This window comes from Oncorhynchus mykiss, chromosome 14 (genome assembly GCF_013265735.2).
Source record: "Oncorhynchus mykiss isolate Arlee chromosome 14, USDA_OmykA_1.1, whole genome shotgun sequence".
Lineage (NCBI taxonomy): Eukaryota > Metazoa > Chordata > Actinopteri > Salmoniformes > Salmonidae > Oncorhynchus > Oncorhynchus mykiss.
In genome coordinates this window covers 42,050,828-42,067,312 of record NC_048578.1, presented here as the reverse complement: position 1 = coordinate 42,067,312, position 16,485 = coordinate 42,050,828, and the positions used below count along the sequence as shown (strand labels likewise).

Sequence of the window (16,485 nt, the reverse complement as noted above, 5' to 3'; positions counted from 1 at the left end):
GTCACTAATATGGTCAAATCTGTAAACCTGTCATTTGGAATACAAAACGTTTATTCTTTCAGTGGTATACGGAACCGTTACGTATTTTATCTAACGGGTGGCTTCCCTAAGTCTAAATATTGCTGTTACATTGTAGAACCTTCAATGTTATGTCATAATTATGTACAATTCTGGCAAATTAATTGCGGTGTATGTTAGGGAGTCACACAATTCGCAACGAGCCAGGCGGCCCAAACTGCATAGACTCTGCTTGCACTGAACGCAAGAGAAGTGACACAATTTCCCTAGTTAATATTGCCTGCTAACATGCATTTATTTCTAACTAAATATGCAGGTTTAAAAAATATATATACTTCTGTGTATTGACTTTAAGAAAGGCATTGGTGTTTATGGTCAGGTACATTTGTGCAATGAATGAGCTTTTGTTAAATCATCACCTGTTTGGCGAAGTTGAAAAAGGCTGTGATTCGATGATAAATTAACAGGCACCACTTTGATTATATGCAATGCAGGACAAGCTAGTTAACCTAGTAATATCATCAACCATGTGTAGTTAACTAGTGATTATTTTAAGATTGATTGACTTTTATAAGATAAGTTTAATGCAACTTACCTTGCCTCCTTGCAGCCAGCCATAAGGCGCTTTTGACGCTGCTCTCGAGTAACAGGTGGTCAGCCTGCCACGTACTTTCCTCGTGGAGTAACAGGTGGTCAGCCTGCCACGTACTTTCCTCGTGGATTGCAATGTCATCGGCGTTTACCGATTTACATTACCGATTTTTGTTATGAAAACTTGAAATCGGCCCAAATTCATCGGTCAACCTCTAACAGGTATTCCTCTTGTCCAGATGGGGTTGGGCATCAATCCAGATGGGATTGCATTGTCTGTGGATCTATTGGGGCGGTATGCAAATTGAAGTGGGTCTAGTGTGACCGGGAAGGTAGAGATGGCCTTGATGAAGTCCGCTCTAATGAACTGAGCCAACCCAAACCATCGCTCTGACTGCTGCTGTCAGCTCTAATGAACTGAACCAACCCAAACCATCACTCTGACTGCTGCTGTCAGCTCTAATGAACTGAGCCAACCCAAACCATCGCTCTGACTGCTGCTGTCAGCTCTAATGAACTGAGCCAACCCAAACCATCGCTCTGACTGCTGCTGTCAGCTCTAATGAACTGAGCCAACCCAAACCATCGCTCTGACTGCTGCTGTCAGCTCTAATGAACTGAGCCAACCCAAACCATCGCTCTGACTGCTGCTGTCAGCTCTAATGAACTGAGCCAACCCAAACCATCGCTCTGACTGCTGCTGTCAGCTCTAATGAACTGAGCCAACCCAAACCATCGCTCTGACTGCTGCTGTCAGCTCTAATGAACTGAGCCAACCCAAACCATCGCTCTGACTGCTGCTGTCAGCTCTAATGAACTGAGCCAACCCAAACCATAGCTAGTCTCTCTCTCTCACACACACACACACACACACACACACACACACGAACAGCTAGCCTGACACTAGCCTCTGCTGTCTCTGGCCTTGAGATGAAAGCCCCATCTTGTTCACTGATGTTGCTGCTGGTTTCATTGGCCTGTAGAATACAACTGCAGATCGCTGGATGTCGGATTCAACAACAGACGAGCTAACTGTCCATCCCTGTGTGTGTAGTGTTGGAATAAAATGTTTAAAACACAGCCTGGCCTGGTCTGGGACGGTCTCTGTTACTACACAGTCTGGCCTGGTCTGGGACGGTCTCTGTTACTACACAGTCTGGCCTGGTCTGGGACGGTCTCTGTTACTACACAGTCTGGCCTGGTCTGGGACGGTCTCTGTTACTACACAGCCTGGCCTGGTCTGGGACGGTCTCTGTTACTACACAGCCTGGCCTGGTCTGGGACGCTCTCTGTTACTACACAGCCTGGCCTGGTCTGGGACGGTCTCTGTTACTACACAGCCTGGCCTGGTCTGGGACGCTCTCTGTTACTACACAGCCTGGCCTGGTCTGGGACGCTCTCTGTTACTACACAGCCTGGCCTGGTCTGGGACGGTCTCTGTTACTACACAGCCTGGCCTGGTCTGGGACGGTCTCTGTTACTACACAGCCTGGCCTGGTCTGGGACGGTCTCTGTTACTACACAGCCTGGCCTGGTCTGGGACGGTCTCTGTTACTACACAGCCTGGCCTGGTCTGGGACGGTCTCTGTTACTACACAGTCTGGCCTGGTCTGGGACGGTCTCTGTTACTACACAGTCTGGCCTGGTCTGGGACGGTCTCTGTTACTACACAGCCTGGCCTGGTCTGGGACGGTCTCTGTTACTACACAGCCTGGCCTGGTCTGGGACGGTCTCTGTTACTACACAGCCTGGCCTGGACTGGAAAGTGACTTGCCAAGTACAACCAAATCAATTGATCTCTATATCCCTCTTGTCTGTCTCTGATTGGTATAAAGGCTGGCGTGCTGTTCTCTCTGATGAAATCCTCTTTCTCTTCTCCCAGACGGTGTGTCCCGTGCCGGTTCGGCCCTCTTCAATGAGCTGCGTAACGCCGTCTTTGGGAAGGTGGCCCAGAGTTCCATCCGGCGTATTGCCAAGAACGTGTTCCTGCATCTCCACAGCCTGGACCTGGGCTTCCACCTGTCCCGCCAGACGGGGGCGCTGTCAAAGGCCATTGATAGGGGCACCAGGGGCATCTCCTTCGTCCTCTCTGCCATTGTCTTCAACCTGGGACCCACTGCACTGGAGATGGGGCTGGTCTCTGGTATCCTGGTGGGTAACCCCTAACCCCTAGGGGTGAGGCAGGGGAAGTGGAGGGTGAGGCAGGGGAAGTGGAGGGTGAGGCAGGGGAAGTGGAGGGTGAGGCAGGGGAAGTGGAGGGTGAGGCAGGGGAAGTGGAGGGTGAGGCAGGGGAAGTGGAGGGTGAGGCAGGGGAAGTGGAGGGTGAGGCAGGGGAAGTGGAGGGTGAGGCAGGGGAAGTGGAGGGTGAGGCAGGGGAAGTGGAGGGTGAGGCAGGGGAAGTGGAGGGTGAGGCAGGGGAAGTGGAGGGTGAGGCAGGGGAAGTGGAGGGTGAGGCAGGGGAAGTGGAGGGTGAGGCAGGGGAAGTGGAGGGTGAGGCAGGGGAAGTGGAGGGTGAGGCAGGGGAAGTGGAGGGTGAGGCAGGGGAAGTGGAGGGTGAGGCAGGGGAAGTGGAGGGTGAGGCAGGGGAAGTGGAGGGTGAGGCAGGGGAAGTGGAGGGTGAGGCAGGGGAAGTGGAGGGTGAGGCAGGGGAAGTAGAGGGTGAGGCAGGGGAAGTAGAGGGTGAGGCAGGGGAAGTAGAGGGTGAGGCAGGGGAAGTAGAGGGTGAGGCAGGGGAAGTAGAGGGTGAGGCAGGGGAAGTAGAGGGTGAGGGGTCCTCTCTGCTATTCAACCTGGGACCCACTGCACTGGAGATGGGGCTGTCCTGGTGGGTAGAGTCCCCCTGCCTCAGTATGGATATATGATCATGCATGGTGAATGTCAGCTTGACAGTAGAGTAGGAGGATATGTCACTGTACCAACCCTGTACCAACACTGCCCCTGTACCAACACTGCCCCGGTACCAACCCTAACCCATGGCTTGGGGGAACAAGTGGTCTCGGAGCCTGTTGGTCTGGACGTTAGCAGAGAGAACAGTCTATGACTAGGGTGGCTGGAGTTTTTGGCAATTCTTCGGGCCTTCCTCTGACACCGCCTGGTATAGAGGTCCTGGATGGCAAGGAGCTGGGCCCCAGTGATGTACTGGGATGTCCACACCACCCTTTGTAGTGCTTTGCGGTTAAGGGTGGTGTAATTTCTATAGCAAGTGGTGATGCAGCCTGTCAAGATGCTCTCGATGGAGCTGTACTCCTTTTTGTTCACTCAAACTACGCTAGTTCCGGCATACTGATCGTAGCCCAAGTTTATAGGATTTCACCCCGATCATGAAAATTTGTCTGGGTCTGCAAAAACGTTTAGACAGTCATGTTGTGTATGCCCGGCATTAGTGTGTTGACTCGAGAGCCATGGAGACTGTTCTCCATGTTAGCATTAGATAGTGTAGACTCCACAGCCATGGAGACTGTTCTCCATGTTAGCATTAGATAGTGTAGACTCCACAGCCAAGGAGACTGTTCTCCATGTTAGCATTAGATAGTGTAGACTCCACAGCCATGGAGACTGTTCTCCATGTTAGCATTACAGCATGTAGACTCCACAGCCATGGAGACTGTTCTCCATGTTAGCATTAGATAGTGTAGACTCCACAGCCATGGAGACTGTTCTCCATGTTAGCATTAGATAGTGTAGACTCCACAGCCAAGGAGACTGTTCTCCATGTTAGCATTAGATAGTGTAGACTCCACAGCCATGGAGACTGTTCTCCATGTTAGCATTAGATAGTGTAGACTCCACAGCCATGGAGACTGTTCTCCATGTTAGCATTAGATAGTGTAGACTCCACAGCCAAGGAGACTGTTCTCCATGTTAGCATTAGATAGTGTTGACTCCACAGCCATGGAGACTGTTCTCCATGTTAGCATTAGATAGTATAGACTCCACAGCCAAGGAGACTGTTCTCCATGTTAGCATTACAGCATGTAGACTCCACAGCCAAGGAGACTGTTCTCCATGTTAGCATTAGATAGTGTAGACTCCACAGCCAAGGAGACTGTTCTCCATGTTAGCATTAGATAGTGTAGACTCCACAGCCATGGAGACTGTTCTCCATGTTAGCATTAGATAGTGTAGACTCCACAGCCAAGGAGACTGTTCTCCATGTTAGCATTAGATAGTGTAGACTCCACAGCCATGGAGACTGTTCTCCATGTTAGCATTAGTGTGTAGACTCCACAGCCATGGAGACTGTTCTCCATGTTAGCATTAGATAGTGTAGACTCCACAGCCAAGGAGACTGTTCTCCATGTTAGCATTAGTGTGTTGACTCCACAGCCATGGAGACTGTTCTCCATGTTAGCATTAGATAGTGTAGACTCCACAGCCATGGAGACTGTTCTCCATGTTAGCATTAGATAGTGTAGACTCCACAGCCATGGAGACTGTTCTCCATGTTAGCATTAGATAGTGTAGACTCCACAGCCATGGAGACTGTTCTCCATGTTAGCATTAGATAGTGTAGACTCCACAGCCATGGAGACTGTTCTCCATGTTAGCATTAGTGTGTTGACTCCACAGCCAAGGAGACTGTTCTCCATGTTAGCATTAGATAGTGTAGACTCCACAGCCATGGAGACTGTTCTCCATCTTAGCATTAGATAGTGTAGACTCCACAGCCAAGGAGACTGTTCTCCATGTTAGCATTAGTGTGTTGACTCCACAGCCATGGAGACTGTTCTCCATGTTAGCATTACAGCATGTAGACTCCACAGCCATGGAGACTGTTCTCCATGTTAGCATTACAGCATGTAGACTCCACAGCCATGGAGACTGTTCTCCATGTTAGCATTAGATAGTGTAGACTCCACAGCCATGGAGACTGTTCTCCATGTTAGCATTACAGCATGTAGACTCCACAGCCATGGAGACTGTTCTCCATGTTAGCATTAGATAGTGTAGACTCCACAGCCATGGAGACTGTTCTCCATGTTAGTATTACAGCATGTAGACTCCACAGCCATGGAGACTGTTCTCCATGTTAGCATTAGATAGTGTTGACTCCACAGCCATGGAGACTGTTCTCCATGTTAGCATTAGATAGTGTAGACTCCACAGCCATGGAGAATGTTCTCCATCTTAGCATTAGATAGTGTAGACTCCACAGCCATGGAGACTGTTCTCCATGTTAGCATTAGATAGTGTTGACTCCACAGCCATGGAGACTGTTCTCCATCTTAGCATTAGATAGTGTAGACTCCACAGCCAAGGAGACTGTTCTCCATCTTAGCATTAGATAGTGTAGACTCCACAGCCATGGAGACTGTTCTCCATGTTAGCATTAGATAGTGTAGACTCCACAGCCATGGAGACTGTTCTCCATGTTAGCATTAGATAGTGTAGACTCCACAGCCATGGAGACTGTTCTCCATGTTAGCATTAGATAGTGTAGACTCCACAGCCATGGAGACTGTTCTCCATGTTAGCATTAGTGTGTTGACTCCACAGCCAAGGAGACTGTTCTCCATGTTAGCATTAGATAGTGTAGACTCCACAGCCATGGAGACTGTTCTCCATCTTAGCATTAGATAGTGTAGACTCCACAGCCAAGGAGACTGTTCTCCATGTTAGCATTAGTGTGTTGACTCCACAGCCATGGAGACTGTTCTCCATGTTAGCATTACAGCATGTAGACTCCACAGCCATGGAGACTGTTCTCCATGTTAGCATTACAGCATGTAGACTCCACAGCCATGGAGACTGTTCTCCATGTTAGCATTAGATAGTGTAGACTCCACAGCCAAGGAGACTGTTCTCCATGTTAGCATTAGATAGTGTAGACTCCACAGCCATGGAGACTGTTCTCCATGTTAGCATTAGATAGTGTAGACTCCACAGCCATGGAGACTGTTCTCCATGTTAGCATTACAGCATGTAAACTCCACAGCCATGGAGACTGTTCTCCATGTTAGCATTAGATAGTGTAGACTCCACAGCCATGGAGAGTGTTCTCCATGTTAGCATTACAGCATGTAGACTCCACAGCCATGGAGACTGTTCTCCATGTTAGCATTAGATAGTGTTGACTCCACAGCCATGGAGACTGTTCTCCATGTTAGCATTAGATAGTGTAGACTCCACAGCCATGGAGACTGTTCTCCATGTTAGCATTAGATAGTGTAGACTCCACAGCCATGGAGACTGTTCTCCATGTTAGCATTAGATAGTGTAGACTCCACAGCCAAGGAGACTGTTCTCCATCTTAGCATATGGAAAGGAAGCTGGACCAGTACCGTTGAACCAGGCCGGACCGGCTCCGTTGCCCTTACAGCTAAGGGCAGCGTTAGCAGTAGGAACCAGTCTTACAGTAATAGTTTCCTCTCCAGCAGTCCATTTGATGTTGAAATGGGCAGAAATGTGCTATATATTATAATAGTGTTTACCTACCTGGTGAGTCTAATAATGAGTCTGGTTATTCAGACGTGGTTGGTTGACTTCTGTTCTAGCTCCGCTAGTCTGTTGAAGTGATACCTTGATAATGTCTTTATCCACCTCCAGTTTGACGGCTTTCTCCCTCGTTTCTCAGCATTATGTTTCCCTCCTTTCTACAATATTAAAATGTCTCTCTCTCTCCTCAGTATTATAAATGCGGGGTGGAATTTGCTGCGGTGACTCTGGGTACTCTGGGAGCGTATACAGCCTTCACCATTGCTGTCACACAGTGGAGGTACAGTCCACTAGGTTGTTGTTGTTGACAGATGGCCTTCACCTTAGCTACCTGTAGATTTACATTGTTCTAGGCATATATGTGGTTGGCTTGGCTATAGCTAGCAGTATAGAAAAGCTGAAGCTACCTTTTCCTGTGAATTCTTCCCAACTGTGTAACGTTGGCGTCCATCTTGTTCTCTAGAACTCAGTTCAGGATAGAGATGAACAATGCAGACAACGAGGCAGGAAACGCTGCCATTGACTCCTTACTGAACTATGAGACCGTTAAGGTGAGACAGTTTCTCTTTCTCTACCTCTCCTTCTCCGTCTTTCTCTCCCTCTCCTCCTCCTTAATAGTCTGCTGCTCAATGACATGGATAGATATTCATCATCCATTGTTTTCCATTTAAATGTCTGTTCTATAGCCCCCCCTGCCTTGTTTTCCATTTAAATGTCTGTTCTATAACCCCCCCTGCCTTGTTTCCATTTAAATGTCTGTTCTATAACCCCCCCTGCCTTGTTTTCCATTTAAATGTCTGTTCTATAACCCCCCCTGCCTTGTTTCCATTTAAATGTCTGTTCTATAAACCCCCCCCCCCCCCCCCCCCTGCATTGTTTCCATTTAAATGTCTGTTCTATAACCCCCGCCCCCTTGCCTTGTTTATCATGGCTCGGCCCCTTAGTTCCCTGTGAAGGGAAATCTTAACGCTATAGCATATAATGACATTCTAGATGATTCTGTGCTTCTAACTTTGAAGCAACAGTTTCAGCATGACAATTATTATTTAAATGTAACCTTTATTCAACTAGGCACGTCAGTTAAGAACAAATTCTTATTTACAATGACGGCCAAACCCGGACGATGCTGGGCCAATTATGCACCGCCCTATCGGACTCCCAATCACGACCGATGTGATACAGCCTGGATTCGAACCAGGCACTGTGATGCCTCTTGCATTGAGATGCAGTGCCTTAGACCGCTGCGCCACTCGAGAGCCCCCGTGCAGGTCCATAAAGAGATGGTTTGTCGAGATTGTTATGGAAGAACTTGACTGGCCTTGACAGAGCCCTGACCTCAACCCCCATCAAACACCTTTGGGATGAATTGGAACGCCGACTGCGAGCCGGGCCTAATCACCCCCAACATCAGTGACCGACCTCACTAATGCTCGTGGCTGAATGGAAGCAAGTCCCTGCAGCAATGTTCCAACATCTAGTGGAAAGCCTTCCCAGAAGAATGGAGGCTGTTATAGCAGCAATGTTCCAACATCTAGTGGAAAGCCTTCCCAGAAGAGTGGAGGCTGTTATAGCAGCAATGTTCCAACATCTAGTGGAAAGCCTTCCCAGGAGAGTGGAGGCTGTTATAGCAGCAATGTTCCAACATCTAGTGGAAAGCCTTCCCAGAAGAGCGGAGGCTGTTATAGCAGCAATGTTCCAACATCTAGTGGAAAGCCTTCCCAGAAGAGTGGAGGCTGTAATAGCAGCTATGTTCCAACATCTAGTGGAAAGCCTTCCCAGAAGAGTGGAGGCTGTTATAGCAGCAATGTTCCAACATCTAGTGGAAAGCCTTCCCAGAAGAATGGAGGCTGTTATAGCAGCAATGTTCCAACATCTAGTGGAAAGCCTTCCCAGAAGAGTGGAGGCTGTTATAGCAGCAATGTTCCAACATCTAGTGGAAAGCCTTCCCAGAAGAGTGGAGGCTGTTATAGCAGCAATGTTCCAACATCTAGTGGAAAGCCTTCCCAGAAGAGTGGAGGCTGTTATAGCAGCAATGTTCCAACATCTAGTGGAAAGCCTTCCCAGAAGAGTGGAGGCTGTTATAGCAGCAAAGGGGGGGACCAACTCCATATTAATGCCCCTGATCTTGGAATGAGATGTTGGAAGAGCAGGTGTCCGTGTGCTTTTGACAAAGGTGTTTTCTTTATAATGTGAATAAATTTTAGTTGATCAACATTTTTAAGTTTAACGTTCTGATCTGTTGCATCAAACTCCATGTTTAAATGATAATGTATTTAAGTCTACTGGTTGTTTAAACTTGGGGTCTATCGTCCCACAACTGTCCCAGAGTCTGTTTGGAACAGACTATATTTCTTTCTCCACAAGCTGACCAATACAATAGGTGGCCTAAACTTTTCTACTATAGTAGATTGACATAGGCTAGCTGTTCGTTACTCATCTTGTTGGCTGAGGGACAGTAAATGTGGACAATTATTCTGACGTTGTACGATGTTCAAAGTGCACTTCAGAATTCCCGCCTCTCTCTGTTCCAGTATTCTACTACACAATACTGTCTGACCTTACCTCCCGCCTCTCTCTGTTCCAGTATTCTACTACACAATACTGTCTGACCTCACCTCCCTCTCTCTGTTCCAGTATTCTACTACACAATACTGTCTGACCTCACCTCCCTCTCTCTCTGTTCCAGTATTCTACTACACAATACTGTCTGACCTCACCTCCCTCTCTCTCTGTTCCAGTATTCTACTACACGATACTGTCTGACCTCACCTCCCTCTCTCTCTGTTCCAGTATTCTACTACACGATACTGTCTGACCTTACCTCCCTCTCTCTCTGTTCCAGTATTCTACTACACGATACTGTCTGACCTTACCTCCCTCTCTCTCTGTTCCAGTATTCTACTACACAATACTGTCTGACCTTACCTCCCTCTCTCTCTGTTCCAGTATTCTACTACACAATACTGTCTGACCTCACCTTACCTCCCTCTCTCTCTGTTCCAGTATTCTACTACACAATACTGTCTGACCTTACCTCCCTCTCTCTCTGTTCCAGTATTCTACTACACAATACTGTCTGACCTCACCTTGCCTCCCTCTCTCTCTGTTCCAGTATTTCAACAATGAGACGTATGAAGCAGAGAAGTACGATGGTTATCTGAAGAGCTACGAGTCCTCCTCCCTGAAGACCACCTATACCCTGGCCATGCTCAACTTTGGACAGAGTGCCATCTTTAGTGTGGGCCTCACTGGTATCATGGTGCTAGCCAGCAAGGGCATCATGGCAGGTCAGTCTACCCCTACACCCTAACTAACCCGAATCCCTACACTCTAACTAACCCGAATCCCTACACTCTAACGAACCCCTACACCCTAACGAACCCCTACACCCTAACGAACCCCTACACCCTAACGAACCCCTACACCCTAACGAACCCCTACACCCTAACGAACCCCTACACCCTAACGAACCCCTACACCCTAACGAACCCCTACACCCTAACGAACCCCTACACCCTAACGAACCCCTACACCCTAACGAACCCCTACACCCTAACGAACCCCTACACCCTAACGAACCCCTACACCCTAACGAACCCCTACACCCTAACGAACCCCTACACCCTAACGAACCCCTACACCCTAACGAACCCCTACACCCTAACGAACCCCTACACCCTAACGAACCTGAACCTCTACACCCTAACTAACCCCTACACCCTAACTAACCTGAACCTCTACACCCTAACTAACCCCTACACCCTAACTAACCCCTACACCCTAACTAACCCGAACCCCTACACCCTAACCCCTACACCCTAACGCAATGCAGATAGCCCGGTTAGCCAATGTGCGGGGGCACTGGTTGGTCGGGCCAATTGAGATAGTATGTACATGAATGTATCGTTAAAGTGACTATGCATATATGATGAACAGAGTAGCAGCAGCGTAAAAGAGGGGTTGGGGGGGAGGCACAATGCAAATAGTCCAGGTAAACATTGGTTACCTGTTCAGGAGTCTTATGGCTTGGGGGTAAAAACTGTTGAGAAGCCTTTTTGTCCTAGACTTGGCCCCAGTGATGTACTGGGCCGTACACAATACCCTCTGAAGTGCCTTGCGGTCGGGGGGCCGAGCAGTTGCCGTACCAGGCAGTGATGCAACCATGCTCTCGATGTTGTAGCTGTAGAACCTTTTGGGGATCTCCGGACCCATGCCAAATCTTTTTAATTTCCTGAGGGGGAATAGGCTTTGACATGCCCTCTTCATGACTGTCTTGGTGTGTTTGGACCATTCTAGTTTGTTGGTGATGTGGACACCAAGGAACTTGAAGCTCTCAACCAGCTCTACTACAGCCCTGTCGATGAGAATGGGGGCGTGCTCAGTCCTCCTTTTCCTGTAGTCCACAATCATCTCCTTAGTCTTGGTTACGTTGAGGGATAGGTTGTTATTCTGGCACCACCCGGCCAGGTCTCTGACCTCCCTATAGGCTGTCTCGTCGTTGTTGGTGATCAGGTCTACTGTTGTGTTGTCTGCAATTTTTTATTTTTTTTTACCTTTTATTTAACTAGGCAAGTCAGTTAAAGAACAAATTCATATTTTCAATGACGGCCTAGGAACAGTGCCATGTTCAAGGGCAGAACGACAGATTTTTACCTTGTCAGCTCGGGTATTCGATCTTGCAACCTTTCGGTTACTGTCCCAACGCTCTTACCACAAGGCTACCTACCGCCACTAACAAACTTAATGATGGTGTTGGAGTCGTGTGTGTGTGAACAGGGAGTACAGGAGGGCACACACACCCCTGGGGAGCTCCAGTGTTGAGGATCAGCGTGGCAGATGTTTCTAACTGCCCGCTACACCCTGACTGCCCCCCCTGACTGTCCCCCCTAACTGCCCGCTACACCCTAACTGCCCCCCCTGACTGTCCCCCCTAACTGCCCGCTACACCCTGACTGTCCCCCCTAACTGCCCGCTACACCCTAACTGTCCCCTACAACATACAGTTGAAGTCAGAAGTTTACATACACCTCAGCCAAATGCATTTAAACTCAGTTTTTCACAATTCCTAACATTTAATCCTAGTAAAAATTCCCTGTCTTTGTTCAGTTAGGATCTCCACTTTATTTTAAGAATGTGAAATGTCCGAATAATATTAGAGATAATTATTTATTTCAGCTTTTACTTCTTTTATCACATTCCCAGTGGGTCAGAAGTTTACATACACTCAATTATTATTTGGTAGCATTGCCTTTAACTTGTTTAACTTGGGTCAAACGTTTCAGGTAGCCTTCCACAAGCTTCCCACAATAAGTTGGGTAAACATTGGCCCATTCCTCCTGACAGAGCTGGTGTAACTGAGTCAGGTTTGTAGGCCTCCTTGCTCGCACATGCTTTTTCAGTTCTGCCCACAAACTTTCTAAAGGATTGAGGTCAGGGTTTAGTCTGGCTTTTTTATGGCGGTTTTGGAGCAGTGGCTTCTTCCTTGCTGAGCGGCCTTTCAGGTTATGTCGACATCAATATAGAACTCGTTTTACTCCAGCATCTTCACAAGGTCCTTTGCTGCTGTTCTGGCATTGATTTGCACTTTTCGCACCAAAGTATGTTAATCTCTAAGAGACAGAACGCCTCTCCTTCCTGAGTGGTATGACAGCTGCGTGCTCCCATGGTGTTTATACTTGCGCACTATTGTTTGTACAGATGAATGTGGTACCTTCAGGCGTTTGGAAATTGCTCCCAAGGATGAACCAGACTTGTGGAGGTCTATCATTTTTTGTTCTGAGGTCTTGGCTGATTTATTTTGATTTTCCTATGATGTCAAGCAAAGAGGCACTGAGTTTGAAGGTAGGCCTTGAAATACATCCACAGGTACACCCCCAATTGACTCAAATGATGTCATGGCTTTAAAAGCTTCTGATAGGCTAATTGACATAATTTTCTGAAATTTTCCAAGCTCTTTTAAAGGCATAGTCTCACCCCTACTAACTAACCCTAATAGAAAGATAGAGAACCCTTTAATCAGTGTTGTGATCTGGTTTGAATCCAAATCAACTGACATTACAAAATCAACATTCCATTCCTGCAGATTCCTCCTTTAAGTAGCTGTGGAAGTTTGACAGTGTGTTGATGTTGTTGACAGGCTCTATGACAGTAGGAGACCTGGTGATGGTGAATGGTCTGCTGTTCCAGCTCTCTCTGTCTCTTAACTTCCTGTTGTTGTTGACAGGCTCTATGACAGTAGGAGACCTGGTGATGGTGAATGGTCTGCTGTTCCAGCTCTCTCTGTCTCTTAACTTCCTGTTGTTGTTGACAGGCTCTATGACAGTAGGAGACCTGGTGATGGTGAATGGTCTGCTGTTCCAGCTCTCTCTGCCTCTTAACTTCCTGGGCACCGTGTACAGAGAGACACGCCAGGCCCTGATCGACATGAATACACTCTTCACACTGCTCAGTATTGACACCAAGATCAAGGTAACACATACCAATTGCACCCTTATTCCCTATGTAGTGCACTTCTTTTGACTCAGAGCCCACCTTGTGCTGGGCTAGAGCTAAGATCTATCTAGAACACTGGAATTACTGACCAGCTGCACACAGTATTCTTAATAGGTTCTGTACTTATAGTCCAGTACCAGTTCCTCTCGTGTGTCTGTCTACAGGTGAAGGAGCTGGCCCCTGTCCTCCTTGTGACTCCCCCCCTAGTCTATAGTAAGTAGTCTATCCTAACTCTTGTCTCTCTCTGTTTCTCTACTCTAGGAGACAGATCTGGCCCCTTCTCTCTCCGTCACCCCTCAAGAAGCCACCATCAGGTTTGAGGATGTCTACTTTGAGTACCTGGAAGGACAGAAGGTTCTAGAGGGCGTCTCCTTCCAGGTGCCGGCTGGGAAGAAGGTGGCCATCGTAGGAGGGAGCGGATCAGGGTAGGTACTCGTTTAGAAAGGCCTTGACCTGTCTGAAATGGTCGTATGAAGTGCATTGGTCAGAAATATTTCATAGTTATCTCAGCTTTTCATTTCCTTAAAACTGGTCAAACCGATGACATTGGACATGTTTCTCAGGACCAATATTGCCACTCTTTTGGAGTTATTGTGTATTCTCTCGGCATCTAAATGAAACCGACAACTTTACCGGTGTTACATTGATATAATTAAGATGTTGTTCTGGTGAGCACTACTTCATCTGGTGTCATAGGGCATGACCAGAGAGAAGCTGGATGTATCTAACTACAGTTGACAAACAAATGGCCTACCAAATGTCAGAAATTATAACGTGGCTTTACCAAATGTCAGAACTTGGGACGTGGAACCAGGCTATGAAGGATGACCAGTCCTCTTCTGGCTGTGCCAGGTGAAGATTATAACAGAACATGGCCAAAATGTTCAAAGTTCATAGATGACCAGCATGGTCAAATAATAATAATCACAGTGGGTGTCGAGGGTGCAGCAAGTCAGCACCTCAGGAGTAAATGTCAGTTGGCTTTTCATAGCTGATCATTCAGAGTATCTTTACCGCTCCTGCTGTCTCTAGAGAGTTAAAAACAGCAGGTCTGGGACAGGAAGCACGTCTGGTGAACAGGTCAGGGTTCCATAGCCGCAGGCAGAACAGTTGAAACTGGAACAGCAGCACGGCCAGGTGGACTGGGGACAGCAAGGAGTCATCATGCCAGGTAGTTCTGAGGCATGGTCCTAGGGCTCAGGTCCTCCGAGAGAAAGAAAGAAAGAGAGCGAATTAGAGAGAGCACCATAGTAACCATGGTTCTGTGTTGTTTCAGGAAGAGCACCATAATGCGTATGTTGTTCCGGTTTTACGAGCCCCAGAAGGGAAACATCTACATCGCTGGACAGAACATCAGAGACGTTGGACTGGACAGCCTGCGACGGGCCATAGGGGTGGTACCACAGGTAAAACTGCCTTGATTTGATGAACTTACTGATCCTTTATTAAGTTGGACAACAAACTCGGACAACAATAAACTCAACAAGGGGGCAGATGTTGAAAGAACAGGTTTTCTTTGTTCAGTGTGTTTCATCACTTTATTTTGTCTCCTCCCGTTGTGTCTTCTCCCGTTGTGTCTTCTCCCGTTGTGTCTCCTCCCGATGTGTCTCCTCCCGATGTGTCTTCTCCCGATGTGTCTTCTCCCGGTGTGTCTTCTCCCGGTGTGTCTTCTCCCGGTGTGTCTTCTCCCGTTGTGTCTTCTCCCGTTGTGTCTTCTCCCGTTGTCTCCTCCCGTTGTGTCTCCTCCCGTTGTGTCTCCTCCCGTTGTGTCTCCTCCCGATGTGTCTCCTCCCGATGTGTCTCCTCCCGATGTGTCTTCTCCTCAAGTTGAGCTGACTGTACTGTTTCCTCTTCTCGCTCGCTCTGTCGCTCTCTCTACCCCTCCCTTCCTACCCAGGATGCAGTGCTCTTCCACAACACCATCTTCTACAACCTTCAGTACGGGAACATCAACGCCACGCCAGAGGAGGTGTACCAGGTGGCACGGCTGGCAGGGATCCACGACGCCATCCTCAGGATGCCCCACGGATACGACACTCAGGTCGGGGAGAGGGGACTCAAACTGTCAGGTAGGGACGGGGGAGATGCTTGGCACGGCTGTCTTTGGACAGATAAAATGGTAATAGACTGCTTGTAAAGCCATAATCATCTTTGTTTGAAATGATTCAACTTTAACCTTGATAATCTTCCAAACACCATTCAAAGACAACGAATTACAGCCGGTGCTTTAGAGAAGACAAAAAGTCAGTTAGTTTAGTGTAGAGGGACCAGGAGAGGCCTCCAGCCTGGTATCTAGTGTTGATGAGGACGTGACTGAAGCTAGTTGTCTAGTGTAGAGGGACCAGGAGAGGACTCCAGTCTGGTATCTACTAGTGTTGTGAAGCTAGTTGTCTAGTATAGAGGGACCAGGAGAGGCCTCCAGTCTGGTATCTAGTGTTGTGAAGCTAGTTGTCTAGTATAGAGGGACCAGGAAAGGCCTCCAGTCTGGTATCTAGTGTTGTGAAGCTAGTTGTCTAGTAGAGAGGGACCAGGAGAGGCCTCCAGTCTGGTATCTAGTGTTGTGAAGCTAGTTGTCTAGTAGAGAGGGACCAGGAGAGGCCTCCAGTCTGGTATCTACTAGTGTTGTGAAGCTAGTTGTCTAGTATAGAGGGACCAGGAGAGGCCTCCAGTCTGGTATCTAGTGTTGTGAAGCTAGTTGTCTAGTAGAGAGGGACCAGGAGAGGCCTCCAGTCTGGTATCTAGTGTTGTGAAGCTAGTTGTCTAGTAGATAGGGACCAGGAGAGGACTCCAGTCTGGTATCTGGTGTTGTGAAGCTAGTTGTCTAGTATAGAGGGACCAGGAGAGGCCTCCAGTCTGGTATCTACTAGTGTTGTGAAGCTAGTTGTCTAGTATATAGGGACCAGGAGAGGCCTCCAGTCTGGTATCTAGTGTTGTGAAGCTAGTTGTCTA

General features: G+C 48.0%; 1 protein-coding gene across 1 annotated transcript in view; it reads left to right on the top strand.

The window, feature by feature from the left end:
• LOC110533243 (ATP-binding cassette sub-family B member 7, mitochondrial) overlaps positions 1–16,485 on the top strand; it is a 50,933-nt gene that overhangs the window by 24,530 nt on the left and 9,918 nt on the right. Inside the window, exons 6-13 of the mRNA XM_036943579.1 lie at positions 2,492–2,760; positions 7,236–7,324; positions 7,508–7,595; positions 10,157–10,331; positions 13,355–13,512; positions 13,798–13,961; positions 14,813–14,942; positions 15,434–15,605. Coding sequence (XP_036799474.1) covers positions 2,492–2,760; positions 7,236–7,324; positions 7,508–7,595; positions 10,157–10,331; positions 13,355–13,512; positions 13,798–13,961; positions 14,813–14,942; positions 15,434–15,605 — 1,245 coding nt within the window. The remainder of the gene's footprint in view (positions 1–2,491; positions 2,761–7,235; positions 7,325–7,507; positions 7,596–10,156; positions 10,332–13,354; positions 13,513–13,797; positions 13,962–14,812; positions 14,943–15,433; positions 15,606–16,485) is intronic.